The sequence below is a fragment of the Ranitomeya imitator genome, chromosome 4 (assembly GCF_032444005.1).
Source record: "Ranitomeya imitator isolate aRanImi1 chromosome 4, aRanImi1.pri, whole genome shotgun sequence".
In the NCBI taxonomy this organism is placed as follows: Eukaryota; Metazoa; Chordata; class Amphibia; order Anura; family Dendrobatidae; genus Ranitomeya; species Ranitomeya imitator.
Window position 1 is genome coordinate 282,551,785 of NC_091285.1, and position 21,267 is coordinate 282,573,051.

Consider the following 21,267-nt stretch of genomic DNA (forward strand, 5'->3'; position numbering starts at 1 on the left):
CATCTTATCTATCTCATCTATCTATCTCATCTATGCAGCATCAAAAGTAAAAAGATATAATGTTAAAAATAATAAAAAATTGTGATATTCTCACCTTCCGGCGTCCCTCGCAGCGTTCCCGATGCTCCCATTCCCAGTAATGCATTGAGAGAATGACCTGTGATGACGTAGCGGTCTCGCGAGACCACTTTGTCATCACAGGTCATTGCCGCAAGGCATTATTGGAAACGGGAGCATCACGAGGAGAGGAGCGGGAAGACTGCCGGGGACTCTCCTCCACCCTGGGTACCAACCGCACATGATCCGCTTACTTCCCGCATGGTGGGCATAGCCCCATGCTGAAAGTAAGCGCATCAATGCATTCCTATGTGTGCGGAATCCCCGCGATTCCACACAAAGAATGAACATGCTGCGTTTTTTTTTACGGAATGCGATTCTGCCGCAGAAAAAGACGCAGCATGTGCACAAAAATTGAGGATTGCATTCTAATAATAGGATGCTTAATGTATGCATTTTTTTTCACGGTTTTATCGCGCTTTTATAACGAAAAAACACAAAAAATCGTGAACGTGTGCACACAGCCTTAAGGTGCCAACCTCTGATGCCAGGGAGGTTCATCTGATAGGGCAAAGTAGGAAAAGTATTTTTCTCGTAATTGTCATCTCTTGCCCTATCAGATGAACCTGCCTGGCATCAGAGGTTGGCATCCTAAAAGAGACAAAAGGTCACAATGTTTATTAGCATTTGCACATTTACCGTTTCAAATGTCAGTGTATACAGTTGTGTTCAAAACTTTACATACCTCGGCAGAATTTTTGCTTTCTTTGCCTTTTTTCAGAGAATATGAATGATAACACCAAAACTTTTTCGCCACTTGTGGTTATTTGTTGGGTGAAGCCATTTATTGTCAAACTACTGTGTTTTCTCTTTTTAAATCATAGTGACAACCCAAAACATCCACATGACCCTGATCAAAGGTTTACATACCCTGGTGATTTTGGCCTGATCACATGCACAGAAGTTGACACAAATGGGTTTGAATGGCTACTAAAGGTAACATCCTCACCTGTGACCTGTTTGCTTGCAATCAGTGTTTGTGCATAAAAGCTGAGTGAGTTTCTGGGATCCAGACAGACTCTTGCAGCTTTCATCCAGCCACTTACATTTCTGGATTGTGAGCCAAGAAAACGTAGTTGAACTGTATAAAACAGGAAAGGGATAGAAAAAGATATCCAAGGAATTGATAATGCCAGTCAGCAGCGTTCAAACTGTGATTAACAAATGGAAAATCAGGGGCTTTGTAAAAACAAAACCACAGTCAGGTAGACCAACTAAAATGTTGCCCACAACTGCAAGGAAAATTGTTCGGGATGCAAAGAAAAACCCACAAATAACCTCAGCTGAAATAATGGACTCTCTGAAAACTAGCGGTGTGGCTGTTAAAAGTTGCACAATAAGGAGGCACTTGAAGAAAAATGGGTTGCATGGTCAAGTCGCCAGAACAAAGCCATTACTGTGCAAATGCCACAAAGTATCTCAAAATTGAACTTTTTGGCCACAACCATAAACGTTAAATTTGGAGAGAGATCAACAAGGCCTATGATAAAAGGAACACCATTCCTACTGTAAAGCACATAGGTGGATCGCTGATGTTTTGAGAATGTATGCGCTACAAAGGCACAGGAAACTTGGTCAAAGTTGAAGAATGTAGCACGTTATCAGCAAATACCGGAGGCAAATTTGCAATCATCGGCCCGCAAGCTGCGCATGGGATGTACTTGGACATTACAACATGACAACCATCAAAAACACAAGGCCAAGTCGACCTGTCATTAGCTACAGCAGAGCAAAGTGAAGGTTCTGGAGTTGTCATCTCAGTCTCCTGACCTCAATATCATTGAGCCACTCTGGGGAGATCTCAATCGCACAGTTCATGCTAGACAACCCAGGAATTTACAGGAACTGAAAGCTTTTTGCCAAGAAGAGTGGGCAGCTTTACCACATGAGAAAATAAAGAACCTCCACAACTACCACAAAAGACTTCAAGCTGTCATTGATGTTAGAGGGAGCAATACACAGTATTAAGAAATGGGGTATGTAAACTTTTGATCAGGGTCATTTGGATGTTTTGAATTGTCATTATGATTTAAAAGGAGAAAACACAGTAGTTTGACAATAAATGGCTTCACCCAACCACTAAGCATGAGTAGAGAAAAAGTTTTGGTGGAATCATTCATATTCTCTGAAAAATGGCCAAGAAAGCAAACATTCTCTGTCGGGGTATGTAAACCTTTGAGAAAAACTGTGTGTATATATATATATATATATATATATATATATATATATATATACATACATAGTCATCTTTTGCATTTTAAACATTACAAAAAGGAAGATAGGCTGATGCAAAAGTTTAGGTACCTGTGGAGATTTGTGTTGTCAGATAACTTCACCAAGGTTTCAGACCTTAATTAGTCGGTTAGGGTTACGGCTTATTCACTATCATAGTTAGGAAAGGCCAGGTAATGCAAATATCCCAGCTTTGTAAAAACCTAGCCTCCTCCAACCTTGTGCAAAATAACAGCAGCCATGGATTCTTCAAAGCAGCTGCCTGGCACTCTGAGAAGGAAAATGGTGGAGGCCCACAAAGTAATGTAAGGCTATATATAAGAAGATAGCAAAGTGTTTTCAAGTTGCCATTTACTCAGTTTGAAATGTAGTTAAGAAATGGCAGTTAACAGGAACAGTGGAGGTCAAGATAAGGTCTGGAAGACCAAGTAAAATTTCAGTGAGAGCTGTGCATAGGATTGCTAGAGAGGCAAATCAGAACCCCCGCTTGACTGCAAAAGACCTTCAGCAGTCTGGAGTTGTAGCGGATTTTTCTGCTGTTCAGAGACACCTGCACAAATATGACCTTCAGAAGAAAACCCCTCCTGCGTCCTCACCAGAAAAAAATCAGTGTCAGAAGTATGCAAAAGAACATCTGAACAATCCTAATGCATTTTGTAAACAAGTCCTGTGGACCGATTAGGTTCCAATGGAACTCTTTGGCCACAAAGATATGTGTGGAGAAAAAGGGCACAGAATATCAGGAAAAGAGCATCTCACCAACCATTATGCATGGGGGAGATCAATCATGCTTTGGGGTTGTTTCAGCCAATGGCGCTGTGAACATTCCACAGGTAGAGTGGATTCAATGAAATTTCAACAAATTCTTGATGCAAACATACACCATCTGATAAAAAGCTGAAGTTGAAAAGAGGATGGCTTTTTCAAATTTTGTAATGAACCTGAACACACGTCAAAATCAGCAATAGACTACCTCAAAACGCGCAAGCTGAAGGTTTTACAATGACTCTAACAGTTTCCTGATCTGAACATCATTGAAAAGTTATGGCTAGACCTCAGAATAGCAGTGCATGCAAGACAACCCAGGAATCTCACCGAACTGGAATAATGGATGAAAATCCTTCAAACAAGAGTTGACACTGCGCTGAATACAACAAGCATTTACAAGCTCTGATACTATTAAAAAGGGGTGCTACTAGATACTAGCCATGCAGAGTGCCAAAACTTTTTCATTGGCCTATTTTGCTTTTTGTAATTTTTAAAATGTAAAAAATTACGATATATATTTTTTTTGCCTAAAATACAAAAGGTGTCATCTTTAACTTAACTTTTAGAGATCATTTCATCTTCAACTTGCTTAACTGTTCGCAATAACATTCATTTTGACCAGGGTGCCCAAACTTTTACATGCCACTGTAGGTGACAAGGCAAAAGGTCTCAAGCTGCTTGAAAAAAGATAGCGCTCATACATTTGGCAACACAGTCCAAGACTCAGTCCATGTGTGAGATAGCGCTGAGTGTGTTGGGGGACACTCGCTTGGCAATGGGATTAAAGCCCTCAGGCACGGTTTCTCACAAAAACAGTCTAACCAGTTTATTAAACATCATAAACCGCACCACGATCAGTTCATTATTTACATCACCGGAACATCATAAGCACTGACAGTCTGTTCCAATGGCAGATACTTCTCTGCCCGTAACCCCCTTTATCTGGAGTTACCTTACAGGAGCTCCTGCTCCACACGCTGACTCCTATCAGTCTGGGTTTCCAGGGAAGCTGCCTAACTGGGATCACCATCCTTGTGACCAGGGCCCTTCTGATAGTCCAAACCCGCAGAAGGTTCTGTAGCTTCCCCAACACAGTAGCCATTACAGACTCTGCAGATACAGCCTCTCCGTGCGTTATTCAGGAAGTCCAGTCCCAGGCATTTCCAATACACCAGCCTTCAGTCCGTAGCCTCACCATGTGCTTCCAGGAATCCAGTCCACTCCAGGACATTCCAACACACATGCTATCCAGGACTTCACACTCTGGCCATTCAGGTCCATACACTCTGAACATGTGACCAAACCCTGGTCATATTATGTAGCTGTAACCACCCCCATAGGTGGGAGGTGTGTGTGGTTAGTCAGTCCCGCCCAGCTCTCCAATTAACCCTGCAAGCCTCCCTTTTAACTATACAAATACTTGTGGGAGACTACAGGTCCTAGAACAACAATACTACAGGCTTACAGCGCAGACTCCTTCTGCGACACATACCAGCCATTTACAATCATGCCGGACACTGTTTCATTATCACCAGGCCAGATACGCCTCCATGCGTATCCTGAGGCGCGCACATACAGCGCCCCTTGGCTGTAACATGGGTCACTGCATCACATATGGTTACCATTGTTGTGGCAGAGAAATGCCTGACTCGTGTCGCCACTGACGGTGGCTTCCTCAGGGGCCTGTCAGTGTATATCTGACCAGTGTTACTCACTTGCTAAGATTGAAATTGGGGTTTTGTGCTTATTGACTTCCATTTCTTGATCTGTTTGCCCTACTTTTAAGTCCCATATATCTTGCAGTTTGCATTAAATAAATGAGACTCTACCTGTATAGATATTATTTTGTGCCATTATATACGGTATGTATAGAAGGGATAGTTTGTCACAACATGATCAACGGTAACATCTGGGCAGACCAGTATGTTCATGAAAATATAATTCCACATAAATCTCATGCAGTCTATGCTTCAAATAAGAGGATCCTATGTTTTTGTTATATGTATATATAACAAAAACCTCCACATCGCTGTCTCTCACACTTTCCACTTCACTTGATGCTATAGATTTCACACACAGTGGTGCTCAACTGTAAGAACTACACAGTAGAAAATTTTCAGTAATGGAAAGTGAACGTGGCACTCACCGCAGACGTGTCATCAAAACTGTATTGTTCCAACATGGTACAGGAATACGACATAGAAACACAGCATTAGGCCCAATGTTTTGTGTCTCTACATTAATACAATGTAGGAACCATAAAATATTGTTTTAAGGTCTGTGGTGAGTTCTTGTCTTTTACCTAGGAAAGTAAACTGCAGTAATCACTGTTAAAGGTGCTTATTTTTTAACAACTGACACCACCAATTTTTTTTTTTATCTTTATCCCTTTCAGTTTTCTATGTTGAATCATGATTGACAAATTTGGTTATTTTCAATCACTTTACTTTTTCTTACAGGGTAAAAGAGAAGAGGCCTCCTCACATGAATCTGAAGACGATTAAACCGCAACCGACATGAAATTCTACCTCAAAAAGCAGTTGTTTCTTAGGTTCAGATTCAGTCCCTTCAGTTTATCTGGATCTCAGAAATGAAGATACTGCCTTGACCACTTAATTTGTACCACCAACATCTCTCCACTTCTTGTTTAAGGGAAGGAACAAAGTCACCCAACCTCTATAAGAATGTTGCTTCATTACTTTCTTTGTAACTCTTTAACTGTCCAAGTTTTAATGCTGAGAAAAAAAACTGCTGTAAAACGGGGACAGAAATGGTGATATTTTTTTAAATGCTGTTTTATTCTTAACCTACTAATCAAGTATTTTGTTGGACAGACACTTTTATGTCAGATTTTAGTTTTGCCACTCATTGCACTGCATAAACATCCAGATACTTGTAACATAAAGTACGTTAAAATGGGCATTGAACTAGAAAGCTTGGTGGATATCCTTAAGTAGTTTTCAACCAGCTAACATTTTCATTTGATAAATATCCCATAGAAACCAAAGATTGACAATTTTGATACCCCAAATTTTTGCTACCTTTGTCTTACAGCTAGTGACTGCTGATTCATTCATATTTTTATACTTCATGAAAAATTGTGGGATAAAAACCAAATTATTAAAACTAGACAATACTGTTTTACCTGTTGATCTTTAAAACTATATTGCATTATATAGGTTTTCTCTTTTTTTAGGTACCATAAAAATTACCAAATTAATAATATTCCTGCTTTTTGCCATTTTTTTGCAAGTGTAGAATGCTAGAAAAACTAATCTGTCTCCAGAATTCATTACACCAACTGCCCACTTTATAGGTTGGTGTACTTACTTTAAAGATCCATGCTGCAAAAGCTGTATGATACTTTTTGAAAGTTTAGTCTCTATCTCTGTCCACCTGGCCCACATATCCTATTGTTATGCCATGAATGGCTCACGTGGCACAAATATTTAAATATAATTTTGCAGCCATTGTGACATGATTTTTCAAAGAATACCAGCCACATTAGATCTATAAACCTATTTATTAATGTATACAGAAAAATACACGTAAAATGTCAGAATGGCAGTTAAATCTTGACACATAATTTTTTGTGCCAACATAGCCATTCATGGCATGTATATAATTTATTTATTTAAATTTTTTTTAAAGATTTCATAAAAGGTTTCTAGTGTGAAATAGTTGCAGATAAAAGTATTTTTAGACCGTTCTCTTAAAGGAAAACAGTCTAAAAGAATTCCCCCTGGTTTCATTACATTGGAGATATTTGAAGGTGAAAATGCACATTTCAATATCTACTCAGAAGCAGAACTGTTTTCGCAAAGGAAATTCAAAAATGCATCTATGCATTGGTGTCATGTATAAGAAGAAATAGGATTTAATTAACTGTCAAAATGGTTGATATGTGGAATATATGTTCCTGGCCATAGCATATGGATAATAGTATTGGAAAACCTAAACATTAAAACTAGAGCAGCTTTTATGGCATCCCATTCCAAATCCATAGGCACTATAGACCCCCCCTTTGCAGCTGTAACAGCTTCCACTGTTGTGGAAAGACTTTCCACAAGACATTGGAGTATATGTATGTTTGAATCATTGTCGATTCATCTTGAAGAACGTTGGAGAGGTCATACACTAAAATACAATAAGAGGGACTGGTTTATAATCTCCATTGTAGATCATCCCAAAGGTGTTCCATGGGCTTGCTGTCAAGGCTCTGTGTCCTTCCTATGTGCACTGGGGTATAGTTATGTTGGAATAGAAAAGGGCTTTTCCAAAACTTCCCACAAAGTTGGAAGCATGCAATTCTCCAAAACATTTTAGTATGATGAAAACAACCCTTTAAAACCAATCGTATTGCATAACGTTCCTGCAACAAATTTTAGAGTTTGCACAATGCAGTCAGACAGGAAATGTTCTGGCATTTGCCAAACCCAGTCTATCCATCAGACTGCCAATAGAGAAGTTTGATTTGTTACTCCAACTTAGAACACTTTCATCTGCTCCATAGGGTAACATTTACAAAGGGAAGAAATTTCACAAACTGATTGGTCACAATGTTGGCATCCTCTTACCATGCTCAAATTTATGTAGTTCTGTAGATGTGTTCCAATACTTTGTCAATAGAGTGTACATTTCTCTTTAGTGTATTGCTTTTATACATGACCCCATTGTCTAGAACTTTTTCAAGAAAAAAAGTATAGATTTACGATGTCTGCATGCACATAGTTGTTTGTTTGCTGAACGGATTGTACTTTTCATTCAGTAAAATGACACATACACCTTTTTAGTGACAGGCTCTATTTCCATCACATGTGGCCATGATGATTCATCTGCACAGAATAAATTGCTTTTTTCTGTGAATTTGGCATTTTCAGGTTTACCAAATGTATGTATTCAAAATTGAAGACATCAGGAAGTTATGACGGATAACAAATTAATAGTTGCAATGTAGTTAGTACAAAAAAAATTTGCAGAATCAAAGTGCCTGTGCATGATTAGATACACAACAATTGCTGTTCAAAAACCTGCATAGGGTAAGCTCATCAATTACAGTTTGCCATAGGCAATTAGACCCTATCTAAAGATTAAGGTAAAATATAACTTTTAATTCAAACTATTAAAGAAGAATTAAGTTAAAATCTGCTAAGCTAGTGAGTATCCACCACTAGGATATTAATAAGTAAATTGTCTGATCATCTGGATTTGTCTCTAATATCCTACATAATATTATTTATTCCATAGAGTTAGTGGGGCTGCTACCACTACTTTCATTAGGAGTTTATGCACACTCCACTAGCTAGCTACTAAAACAACCTTTTAGGCCTCCCCAACATGTTTCACCAGGCCTAGGAGTTGTTTTAGTAGCTAGCTAGTGGAGAGTGCATAAAGTCCTATTGAGAGTAGCGGTTAGTAGCCGCACCAACTCTATGGAATAAATAATAATAACCATAATCTTTATTTAGGGTGTAATTGCCTATGGCAAACTGTAATTCATGTACATGATTAGAAACACTAGAAGTTGCACCACACCTGTCCATGGGTTGTGCCTAGTCCCTCATTATGTGAGGGAAAACCAAAAGAATTATTATAAACCAAATGGGGTATAATAGCAATCTAAAAAAAAATGTATAAGGAGTTGTCCATTTACATTTTTTATCTGTTTCCTGTTCATATAAAGATCAAAGACAGCCATACTTACCTATTGCTGCTCCTGGGCCAGCTCTCTGCTCCTGCGTCTGGTCATCATGTCATCAGTTGTGACTCCTCAGCAGTCTGGAACACTACCATGGAAAAAGCAATACAATAGTGGTGAGCACACCTAAAATAATGATAATTGTATCAGAGACAATACAAGTACAAAACCATTAAAACACATACCGATATCCACTGTATACAGTGAAGAAATAGGCAGTAAGCTAAAGATGTAATTGACATGTGTAGCAAGACGTGAACTAATTAAGAATATATTGACCAGTTCGGCTACGAAAACAGATGTAATATTGAATACATAGCTAAAACCTGTGAAGAAGCATGTAATAAGGTAAGGAACAAAAAAATGTCTTATGTACCAACCAGTGAGGTAATATACTAAACATGTGTAACATACACAAAAATGTCCAAAAACATATCTATGCTAATAAGAGGGTTCCTCCACCATGAAAGGGAATCCCAGAAGAAGCATGGAAGGGGTGTGTGTGCTTACACTAACCCAATAAATAGATACAAAGTATCATAACACACCACTCAAAAGAGAGAAGTAAAAAAGTAACACATTTTATTAACGTGCAATTATTACAAATTCGTAACAAATTACAAAAAAAAGAGGAAAGGATTTTTACCCATGCATAATGCACCAAAATAGGATAGAGGTGATGAATAGCTCAGGCTCTGGGATTATGTTAATGTATAAGAACATCAGCGTGGTGACATGCATAGAAAAGATAGCCATATCGGCTTTTCTAAAGTGCATAGTGCAAATGCATGAAGAGTTAATAACCGCATAACAACCAACACATACCCATGTAGTACACCTGTCCTCAATCACAGAAAGCCCCGACGCGCATTTCGCGTACCGCTTTATCAAGGGGGAGAAGATTTGTGCGTGTCGTGTCTCAAAAAAGTCCCGGTTTATAAGGCATCCATACTACTGTAACAGGGCAGCCAGTAATGCATCGTGCATGGCACCGCCGCACTCGGGTCCCAAGTACATCCGCTTCCGACACTCATCATCGGCGTGCAGGGAGGAAATCTTCCATGACGTCATATCCGCACAGCCGATAATAGCAGAGGCCTTCAACAAAATGGTGGGTCCCAAGGGCAGTGCGCATGCGCGTCGCCATATTCTCAGAGCCGGAATTTTAGTATAGAAGAGAAGCCACCATTTATAATTAACGGCCCATATGAATAACGCACGCCGCCAGAAACCCCAGCAGTGAGAAACGCGGACCAAACAAAAAAAGGTAATGCCACTAAACCACAAATAGAACCTATTGACAGCCCATTAACCGTGCATAAATGTGACATATACCGGACCATATTGCCATATCAGGCCACCAAAAAATAAATAAAAAAAATAACAAAGACAAAAAGAGCAATATAATATATTAATATATATCAGACATAAAGCTTATTATGTGAGAAGTCCCTTCCATACAGTCTCTTTGTCTCCAGATCAGGCCAGTAGAAGGTTCCAAATTAATGATCGCAGAAGGCTGTGATAGTATCTTTTGCATGGTCCACTTAGGATGCCGAAAGGCTGAAAAACCCAATCAATAGAGGAGAAAGTGCCTTAGATCGGAACACTATTGAGGATAGCTTTTTCATAGTTATTTTTGGAGTAAATAAATAAAGAAAAAGGAACATAAAAACACATAATGAAGACACAACAAAGATTTTAAAATGCAGAAGACTATAAAAATGGAGCAAAGCTCAATTTTTCATTAAGTCCAACAGGGGACATAGTGCCAAGTTCCACAATCCACTTAGTTTCAGATTGTGCCAACAGTTGTTTCAGATTCCCCCCTCTTATGCCCCCATGTATTCTGTCAATGCCTCTAACTTTGAGGCCACGAGGGTCAGAGTCATGATGTAGTTGGAAATGTCTCGGTAATGTTTTTAACAAGGATGGGTCCTCCACCTCTCTAGCCGCAAGTATATCCCTCACATGCTCTCTCACCCTAATACGTAACTCTCTAGATGTGAGGCCAATGTACACCCTTAGAGCAAGGACATTGCGCAAAATACACAACATATGAGGTAGTACAAGAAATGTAGTGGCCAATAGTATATTCATGAGTCCCATCAGTAGTTTTAAAGGCCTTAGCCCTCACAATGTTGTGTAAATTGCATGCCATGCAATTCCCACATGGGAAATAACCCCATCTCTGTTTGGGATTACCAAAGAGGCTCTTATGGGTTATGAATTTGTAATCATTGCACTTTAATAAAATTTGTTACTTTTTTACTTCTCTCTTTTGAGTGGTGTGTTATAATACTTTGCATCTATTTAAACATGTGTAACAGCTGTAAAGACGAAATAGCCAAATATTGAACCCAATATAAAGTCAATAGATATCAAATAAGCCCACGATATGAGAGAGAAAGCCAAATAAACAATCTCAAAATGTAAAATACAACAATAAATGAAGGTGTAGCCTGGAGAAACAAAGCCCTATAGAAGGTAGCCTGAATATCAGTAAAAATAGAGACAATTATAGCACCTAATTGAATGGAAGCATAGCCTAGATGTGAGTAAGTCACAGACCCCATGCGTATCGCTGCATGTCGCAGCTTCATCAGGGGACGTGTGCTCAGCAGACTGGTGCCATCTACATTGCCCAGTGCTAGTCTACAGTGGCCACGTGACATGAACACTTCAGTCTCGTAAACAGAGAGGCAGCTGCAGAGATCCACGCAGTTTTTGTGGTTTCTTTTTCCTTTTTATGAACGGGAAACGAACAAATTTAAAATAATTAAGCCAGACAACAATTTAATCACATAAAATACATGTGACACCTCAGCACTTACAGTTAACTGACTGCACAAATAACAAGTAACTCTTTAAAAAAAAATGGCAGGAAGCAAGCATGATAAAAGCCACGTGATATATGTTTGGCCAGTGTTATAGTGCCAGTTGGCCTTTAGGTTATCATCTTCATCCATGAAAGGGAACATGTATCTACAGCTCCATGGGATTATATGTGTCTTTATACTGAGAATATTATATTCAGGATTTGTCGGTGACTCAATGCTAATAGAAATAGAAACCTCTAGAGCAGTTATTTCGTACATTGCTTTTATACAGGACATAGATCAATGAACATCAGGGTCATATGTTCTATTCTACGTGCCTATCCCCAGAACTTGCCCTTACCAGCAGATGTTTTATTCTCCTCACTACTCATGACTACCTCTGATTTTCATAGATCCCTACAGCCTCATTATTGAATGCTGCTAAACTCGGTATATTGCAGAGACCTGCAATAGAGCAGTTACATATCCATAATTGCATTTTGTATCTACTTAAACACAATAAGACCGTTATGCAAGTAATATTGTTTCATCAGGTTGTAACTTAGATTTCAGCTTTGTATTTAGATTAGTGTATAATGAACTGTTAACTTGAATATATTTTTGTACTGAATTCTTCTAGGTTTTTAAGGATATTCTTTCTGATAATACACAATACGGAACATTATCCTCTTTTCGATATATTACTGTCCATATGTGTACCTCAAATTTGTGTTGTTAAAGGAAAATGGAGTGATTGATAAAAACAAACAATTGTACCTCCAGATTTCCAACTAGGACAAAGTTACTATTAGATAATTTCAACAACATTTAGGACTGCAGTTAATCCCTAACCAAGCATAATGTAGAACATCATACTAAGTAAACACATATGTCAGTCCATGTTTGATATTGCCTTCATCAATACTTGAGAGCTAAAAGCAGCGCCCTGTTATAGCACTCTGTTTTAATTCACATGGATCCCTATGCCTTCTAGTTAAAATCTTCAAAAAAAAAAACTTGAAGCTTTGTAGGCGGGAAGATGCAAGTCTGTGTTTTGCATAATGCAATCATAAGTATGTGTTTAATGTAGTGGACTGAAATGTATTTTCATGTATTTTACACAAATGTGATTTTATATTGTTTCATTAAGATGTATTATAAATTCTCAAGTAGAGTTTTTATTCTGTTTGTTTAGCCAGTATTTACACGTTCTTAACATTGTATTAATAACTGGGCAAGAGGGAGTTCCTCAGGGGTGTCACCGCGGTCTGTATCATCTCCAAAAACACTATGTACCTCCAGCTAAGGCTGTAGGGGTAATAGCATTTAAATAATGTGTGGCTGGCTTACTAGAGCAGAAGCTACAGGAAAAAAAGAAGTTGTGTTCTCACTGCCGCTGATTGTTTCCAGTTATCAGGACGGTGCTGGGAACTCTTCCAGTCACTGCACAGTGTGCTGTAATCATTCCCCTGCACTTTGGTTGACAGCCGACTTAACAGATATACACATGTTGCAGAGCAATGTCAGTGGCAAGGGGAGTGATATCAGCGTGCTCACTGAATAGTGAGTGGAGACTGTACCAGCTCCCTACACTGATCCAATGATTCATCCGCTGGGAAAATAAAACTCTTATCAGCACAGAATGACTGTTCAAACCCAAAACAGGCACTCAGTGCTTCATGGTGGGGCCAATCATTTATATACACCTTCCCACCTGCCTAGTTTCTATCTACTGTATCTCTGCCTCTATGAAGCCAGAGCTGTCAATCAAACAAGAGAGGGTGACGATTGAGGGAAAACAAGGCAGGGAAGGTGTATATAAATGACTGGCCCCGCTATGAAGCACCGAGTGGCAGAAGTTAGTTTGAACAGTCATTCTCTGCTTTCATTTTCTCCCTGTAGCAGCTGCTCCAGCAGGCCTTCCAGGCATGATTTCAATGCAATTTACCTACAGATTACCACAACATCTGCTGGTAAATTGCGATTTTGGAATTGCCAGGTTCCCTGTAAGAGTACATTTGGTCATTTCAATTGTTCTGTGTGCCAATTACAAGTTTGAAAATGGTTTTGGTTTTAAGATTCTCAGTAGAGATGAAAGGCATATCTAATTAAATTGCTATGTTACGATATTCAGATCACCCAAACTATTTCCTGCTGTCTAATAGGATTAGATCATAATGTCATTCACATAAGGCCTACGTTTGCATAGTTGGCTCTTCTTTACCAAATCTTTTAATACTTAGTATTATTTGTCTTGGCAAAGCACATATGCACACTGTGTGAAATTTTGATACAGAAGGCTATGCACCATTAGGGATCCTTAAAGGGGTCATCTCATCACAGAAATTCATGGCCGGCCTACATCTATCTCCGCTGGGGCCATCTGATCACCTGTTCCAACTGCTGCTATGACTACCGTGGAGGTGGCTCTTTCCATTAACTTGTGTGAGTATTGTACAAGTCTCACCTCTGGGACCCATATGTATCAGCTACTCATCACATATCCGTGAATGTGTAATGAGACAACCCCATTAAGATAAAGAGACTGTTTACTTGACATGGGAACCTTTGTAATGGACACTATATTTTCAGCTAAATGAAACATAGCATGCTTGCCAAAGGTATGAATCCGCAGTGTCCTGTTTCAGAAATATACATTTCATATGAATATGACATGGGACATTGAAATGAAAACTATAACCGTACCATTGGTTTTATTTGGCCATAGCAACTTGCATTTTTCAAGAGTATTGTAAGTAATGAAAACTGTGTTTGTTGCTTTCGATGGTCAGCAGGTTATTTTCCATTGGAGCAGTTTTTCTAAATCTTCCTTATAGTCTATATATTTACACAAATCACAAAAAAGCTAGAACAGATTGTTATAAGTGACTCCTTATTAATTTCATGTAATGCTCGCCACTAATCTTTAAAATGGAGAGACATATTTGCCCTTTGTTTTTTAGGTTGATGTAACATTCTAAGACCAAACTTTCCATACACTAAAAAAGAAAAAGAAAAATATCATCTAAGATCAAAGATACTATTGGACAGTTTGATTTTAAATTCTAGTGATCTTTCACATATGAGGCCCTGGCCCTTGTAAGTTGACCGCTGAGACATTATGCACTGAGGAACTCCTATCTCTGTGGTGCCCATTGTGTTTTCTATGTTTTTAGTACAATCCGATAAAGACATTACTACCTCTTAGGGCTTACTATACCTCATATTTCAGACTGAACAAAAGCAGCTGGTGGCCATCCAAACAGAAAGAACATTATAAATTTTTATACATATAGTTTATTTTTGTGGGAGATAAATTTTATAAGACTGTTCTTTGCTGTTCTTGGTCACCTGTACACAAGACTGGACATTTTACTTTTCAATTCTTACTTCAACAGTATTTTGGTGATGTAAAGAAGCAAAAGTATCATAATGCTTCCCTGATGTTTGCTTTTATTCTTGTTCTCTACGTGTCCTCTAACCTTTGCCTCGCTCTTAGCATAGACCTCATGTCTGTGATTGTACTTTAAATTGCTTGCTTGTTGAACATATTTCTTTAATGTCTGATTAGCACAATAAATATAATAGCTTCCAATATCCCTATGTTGTCAGTGACATTTTTTTGATAAGTGGTCAATTAATAATTCACTAAATATGTATGCAAAGTATTCCGTGGCCATGTTGCAAAATTGTCTGTACATATTTAGTTCTGCTCTCAGCTGATAAGTGAGTGCACTTGCTTTTAGTCTTGGTAAAGGCCCCGTCACACTAGACGATATCGCTAGCGATCCGTGACGTTGCAGCATCCTGGCTAGCGATATCGTCCAGTGTGACAGGCAGCAGCGATCAGGCCCCTGCTGTGATGTCGCTGGTCGGGGAAGAAAGTCCAGAACTTTGTTTTGTCACTGGATCTCCCGCTGACATCGCTGAATCGGCGTGTGTGACGCCGATTCAGCGATGTCTTCGCTGGTAACCAGGGTAAACATCGGGTTACTAAGCGCAGGGCCGCGCTTAGTAACCCGATGTTTACCCTGGTTACCATCGTTAAAGTAAAAAAAACAACCACTACATACTTACCTACCGCTGTCTGTTCCCGGCGCTCTGCTTCTCTGCTCTGGCTGTGAGCACAGCGGCCGGAAAGCAGAGCGGTGACGTCACCACTCTGCTTTCCGGCTGCCCGGCGCTCACAGCCAGAGCAGAGAAGCAGAGCGCCGGGAACAGACAGCGGTAGGTAAGTATGTAGTGGTTGTTTTTTTTACTTTAACGATGGTAACCAGGGTAAACATCGGGTTACTAAGCGCGGCCCTGCGCTTAGTAACCCGATGTTTACCCTGGTTACTGGCATTGTTGGTCGCTGGAGAGCTGTCTGTTTGATAGCTCTCCAGCGACCAAACAGCGACGCTGCAGCGATCCGGATCGTTGTCGGTATCGCTGCAGCGTCGCTTAGTGTGACGGTACCTTAAGGCTGGACTCACACCAGCGTATAGCTTACGATGCAATTTGCTAATGACACTCGGCTCCTTCTCTGCTGGAAGCGTGAGCCAAGTGTCAGTGCTCTGATCATCTCGCATGACAGAATCGCAGCACAGGTGTGGAGGAGGCAGAGAAAGTAATTTCTCCATCTGCTCCATTGCCTATCTCAACGTATATCATACTGCACTGTGTTGACATTCTGATGCATTCAGTTCACAGACTGTTAGGCTGGGGTCACATGAGCGTATAGCAAGGCCGAGTGCTATGCGATAAAACGTCACATAGCACTCGGCCTTGTTATACGCTCATGTGACCCCAGCCTAACAGTCTGTGAACTGAATGCATCAGCAGCCGTATAGGTATTTTAATTTGGTACAATGTATTAGTCTGGATTCAAAGCTGTTTATCTCAAGCTAGGATCACTCTAGCATTTGGAACTCCATTTTTCTGTTCCATTATAGGAACAGAACTAATGCAAAAAAAATCTCTGTTCTATATTTGGATAGGAATCACGCCAAACATACCAGAATTATAATGGTGTCTGGTTGAGTGCCTGTCTGTTTACCTAAAGAAAAAGAACAACGCTGCACTTTTTTCTGGTATAATTGATGAACCTTTGCTGCAACCTCCTAATCACTCCAGTCCTCAAGAGCCACCAACAGATTGTGTTTTCAGGATGTTATTAGTATTTTGCAAGTGATAACTGCAGTACCTGCACAGGCAATAATTCCATCAACTGTGCAACACTAAGGAAATCCTCAAGACTCGAGATGGGGAACACTATCCTAATGGAATCTTATGAAATATTCTATGCAAATCTGAACCTGACCTCAGAAAGTATTGTCTAAACCAATGGCTCTTAAGGCCTGGTTTGTGTACCCCAATGGTATGTATGTTTGCTATGGAATCTGATGCTGCGGTGTCGCAACTTGTGAGAGGACATGATAATGTTGCTAGATCATTAGTACTGAAAATCCTTAAAGGGAACCTGTCACCCCCAAAATCGAAGATGAGCCAAGCCCACTAGCATCAGGGGCTTATCTACAGCATTCTGGAATGCTGTAGATGAGCCCCCGATGTATCCTGAAAGATGCGAAAAAGAGGTTAGATTATACTCACCCAGGGGCGGTCCGGTCTGATGGGCGTTGTGGTCCGGTCCAGGGCCTCCCATCTTCTTACGATGACGTACTCTTCTTGTATTCATGCTCCGGTGCAGGCGTACTTTGTCTGCCCTGTTGAGGGCAGAGCAAAGTACTGCAGTGCGCAGGCGCCAGGAAAGGTCAGAGAGGCCCAGCGCCTGTGCACTGCAATACTTTGCTCTGCCCTCAACAGGGCAGACAAAGCACGCCTGCTCCGGAGCCGCAGCGTGAAGACAAGAAGAGGACGTCATCGTAAGAAGATGGGAGGCCCTGGACCGTGACGTCCATCAGACCGGACCGCAGCGGGACCGCCCCTGGGTGAGTATAATATAACCTCTTTTTCTCATCTTTCAGGATACATTGGGGGCTTATCTACAGCATTCCAGAATGCTGTAGATAAGCCCCTGATGCTGGTGGACTTAGCTCATCTTCGATTTTGGGGGTGACAGGTTCCCTTTAAGTCTCAGTGCTCTTCATCATATATGCTTCAGCACTGCAAGTCTCTGTTCTACCCAGTGGTGCTACAAGAACAAGCCAAAAATTAGTGATCATAATCATATAAAGAAGGGTCTGTAGAGAAATCACTGGGACAAGAATACTTGTAGAATGGAGTAAGAAGCAGAAACTGAAGTACAACGAGCAGCAAGAAGAAGCCAGAAAAGACTTGAGGTGGTCACACTTGCAGCTATACTTTGCATAAAGTACTAATCAGCATACATAAGGTAGGAGAAAGCCCCTCACACATCTGTTTTTATGTGTGCCTGGATTCTGTGACTGGAGTAAGAATTCTTGTGAATGGAATGCCACAACTCATCAAGAATTAGATGAGCTGTGGCATCACGCACCTGTCTCGACCCAGCTCCGACCATTATGGCAGAGCTGTGAGAAACTGGCATGAAAACACCAAAAATCTCTAAATTTTTGAAACTTTTTAAAGTAAGTTTTGCTACAATTCTGGCAAAATTACTTTGATGAATTCAGAGCCTTTGTTTTTACATGGCTGATGTTTTTGAGTTGAGCTATGTCTGTTACGTTTTGTACAGGGGTGGGCTGACCTGGGGAATAGGGAGACATACAGTAGTGTTCAAAATAATAGCAGTCTAACATGACTAACCAGATTAATCACTGTTTTGGGTATAAATTATATTACCATTTGTCAAACAATTTAACAGTTGGTTCTAAGAAAACCAACAGACTCCGCATTCATGATCTGCATGTTTTTGAGTCTCTGTGTTAGAATAATTAAATGTAGGTGTGTTCGAAATAATAGCAGTGTGTAGTGCAATTAGTGAGGTCAATCATTCTGTGAAGAAACAGATGTGAATCAGGTGGCCCTTATTTACTGGTGAAGCTAGGACATGTAAAAGCATTTATCCTTGAAAGCCTGAGAAATATGTATCATTCGAGACATTATTCAGAAGAACAGCATACTTTGATTAAAAAGTTGATTAGAGAGGGTGAAATTTAGAAAGAAGTGCAGACAATGATAGGCTATTCAGCTAAAATGTTCTCCAATGCTTTAAAATGGAAAGCCAAACCAGAGAGACGTGGAAGTAAATGGGAAAACTACTACCATGGATGGAAGAATAGCCAGAATGGTAAAGGCTCAGCCAATGATCAGCTCCAGGATGATCAAAAACAGTCTCAAGTTACCTGTGAGGACTGTGACAGAAGATGCCTGTGTGATGCTAATCTCTTAGCAAAAAGTCCCCGCAAAGTCCCACTGTTAAAATAAAAAAAGTACTGAATCGGATAAAATTTGCCAAAGAACACATGAACTGGCCTAAAGAGTAATAAAGAAACATTTTGTGGACTGATGAAAGTAAAATTGTTCATTTTGGGTCCAAGGGCCGTAGACAGTTCGTCAGACGACCCCCAAACTCTGCGTTCAAGCCACATTACACTCTGAAGACAGTGAAGCATGGTGGTACAAGCATTATGATATGGGCATGTTTCTCTTACTATGGTGCCAGACATATTTACCGCATACTAGGGATCATGGAACAGTTTCGATATTAAAATACTTGAAGAGGTCATGTTGCATTATGCTGAAAGGGGTGTTTCAACAAGACAATGACCTTAAACACACCAGTAAAAAAGCAGAATCTTGGTTCCAGTCTAAGAAAATTCAGGTTATGGAGTAGCCAGCCCAGTCCCCGAACCTTAATCCGATAGAACACTTGTGGGAGGACATCAAAAATGCCATTTCTGAGGCAAGGCCAACAAATGTCAAAAAATTGTGTGATGTAGTCACACTGGAATAACAGTTGACAGGTGCCAGAAGTTGGTTGACTCTATGCAACATTACTGTGGGTATACAACTAACTATTAGGTTAGTGATTCACTTGAATGCTAAATCGTCATAAAATAGTACATATCGTGAGTTTGTAAAGACAAATGAAGAGACTGCTATTTTCTTTTTAACAGCCCACTGTTCATTTTTTGTTACTTTCTGTAAAGTAGTTAAAAATTATATTCATTTCTCTTCATGTTTTGAATTAGAAAATAGTGTGCAATGTTCCCAATGCATGGAAATAAAAACTAGTATAACGATTTTGTGATTAACTAATGTTTTTTAACAAACTACTATTACTTTGAACACTACTGTATGCCCAGGCCAAGCCGTGCCACAAAAAACAAGCCTTAATATAGCTCATTCGGGAAAAAAAAAGTTTCAGATCTCAGAACATCTACTATATAATTGTCTAAGGGTCACTTCCGTCTGTCCTTCTGTCTGTCACGGTTATTCATTCGCTGATTGGTCTCGCCAGCTGCCTGTCATGGCTGCCGCGACCAATCAGCGACGGGCACAGTCCGGAAGAAAATGGCCGCTCCTTACTCCCCGCAGTCAGTGCCTGTCGCCCGCATTCTCCCCTCCGGTCACCGCTAACACTGGGTTAATGCCGGCGGTAACGGACCGCGTTATGCCGCGGGTAACGCACTCCGTTACCGCCGCTATTAACCCTGTGTGTCCCCAACTTCTTACTATTGACGCTGCCTATGCGGCATCATTAGTAAAAAATGTAATGTTAAAAATAATAATTAAAAAAAAACCTCCGTAGTCGCTCGCGCCGGCCGCCATCTTCCGTTGCAAGTTCCGGTTGCAAAGATGGTATGGGAGAAGGATCTGCCATGACGTCACGGTTATGTGACCGCGACGTCATCACAGGCCCTGCGCGAGAAGGACCTGCCATGATGTCACGGTCATGTGACCACGACGTCATCACAGACCCTGTGCTAGAAAGACCTGCCATGACGTCACATCATGTGACCGCGACGTCATCACAGGTCCTGCGCTCATACCAACCCTGGGACCGGAAGCTGCCGTGGACTACAAGGGGCCCTCAGAAAGGTAAGTATATGTACATTTTTATTTTTTAACCTGTGACAAACCTGGCTGGGCAATATACTACGTAGCTGGGCAATATACTACGTGACTGGCCAATATACTACGTGGCTCTGTGCTGTATACTACTTCGCTGTGCAATATACTGCGTGGCACTGTGCTGTATACTACATCACTGGGCAATATACTACGTGACTGGCCAATATACTATGTGGTTCTGTGCTGTATACTACGTCGCTGTGCAATATACTACGTGGCTCTGTGCTTTATACTATGTCACTGGGCAATATACTATGTTACTGGGCAATATACTACGTTACTGGGCAATATACTACGTGGCTGCGCAATATACTACATCACTAGGCAATATACTACGTCACTGGGCAATATACTACGTGGTTGGGCAATATACTACGTGGCTGGGCAATATACTACGTTGCTGGGCAATATACTACGCCACTGGGCAATATACTACGTGGCTGGGCAATATACTACGTGATTGGGCAATATACTACGTGACTGTGCAATATACTACGTGGCTGGGTAATATACTACGTGGCTGGGCAATATACTACATGGGCTGTGCAATATACTACGTGGACATGCATATTCTAGAATACCCGATGCGTTAGAATCGAGCCACCATCTAGTGGCAATATAAAAACAAATATATTT

At 40.3% G+C, this 21,267-nt stretch overlaps 1 protein-coding gene across 1 annotated transcript in view; it reads left to right on the forward strand.

The window, feature by feature from the left end:
* HMGA2 (high mobility group AT-hook 2) overlaps window positions 1-8,407 on the forward strand; it is a 353,027-nt gene extending 344,620 nt beyond the window's left edge. Inside the window, exon 5 of the mRNA XM_069764688.1 lies at window positions 5,577-8,407. Within this exon, the coding sequence (XP_069620789.1) occupies window positions 5,577-5,621 (45 nt within the window). The 3' untranslated portion in view covers window positions 5,622-8,407. The remainder of the gene's footprint in view (window positions 1-5,576) is intronic.
* Window positions 8,408-21,267: the final 12,860 nt, after the last annotated feature.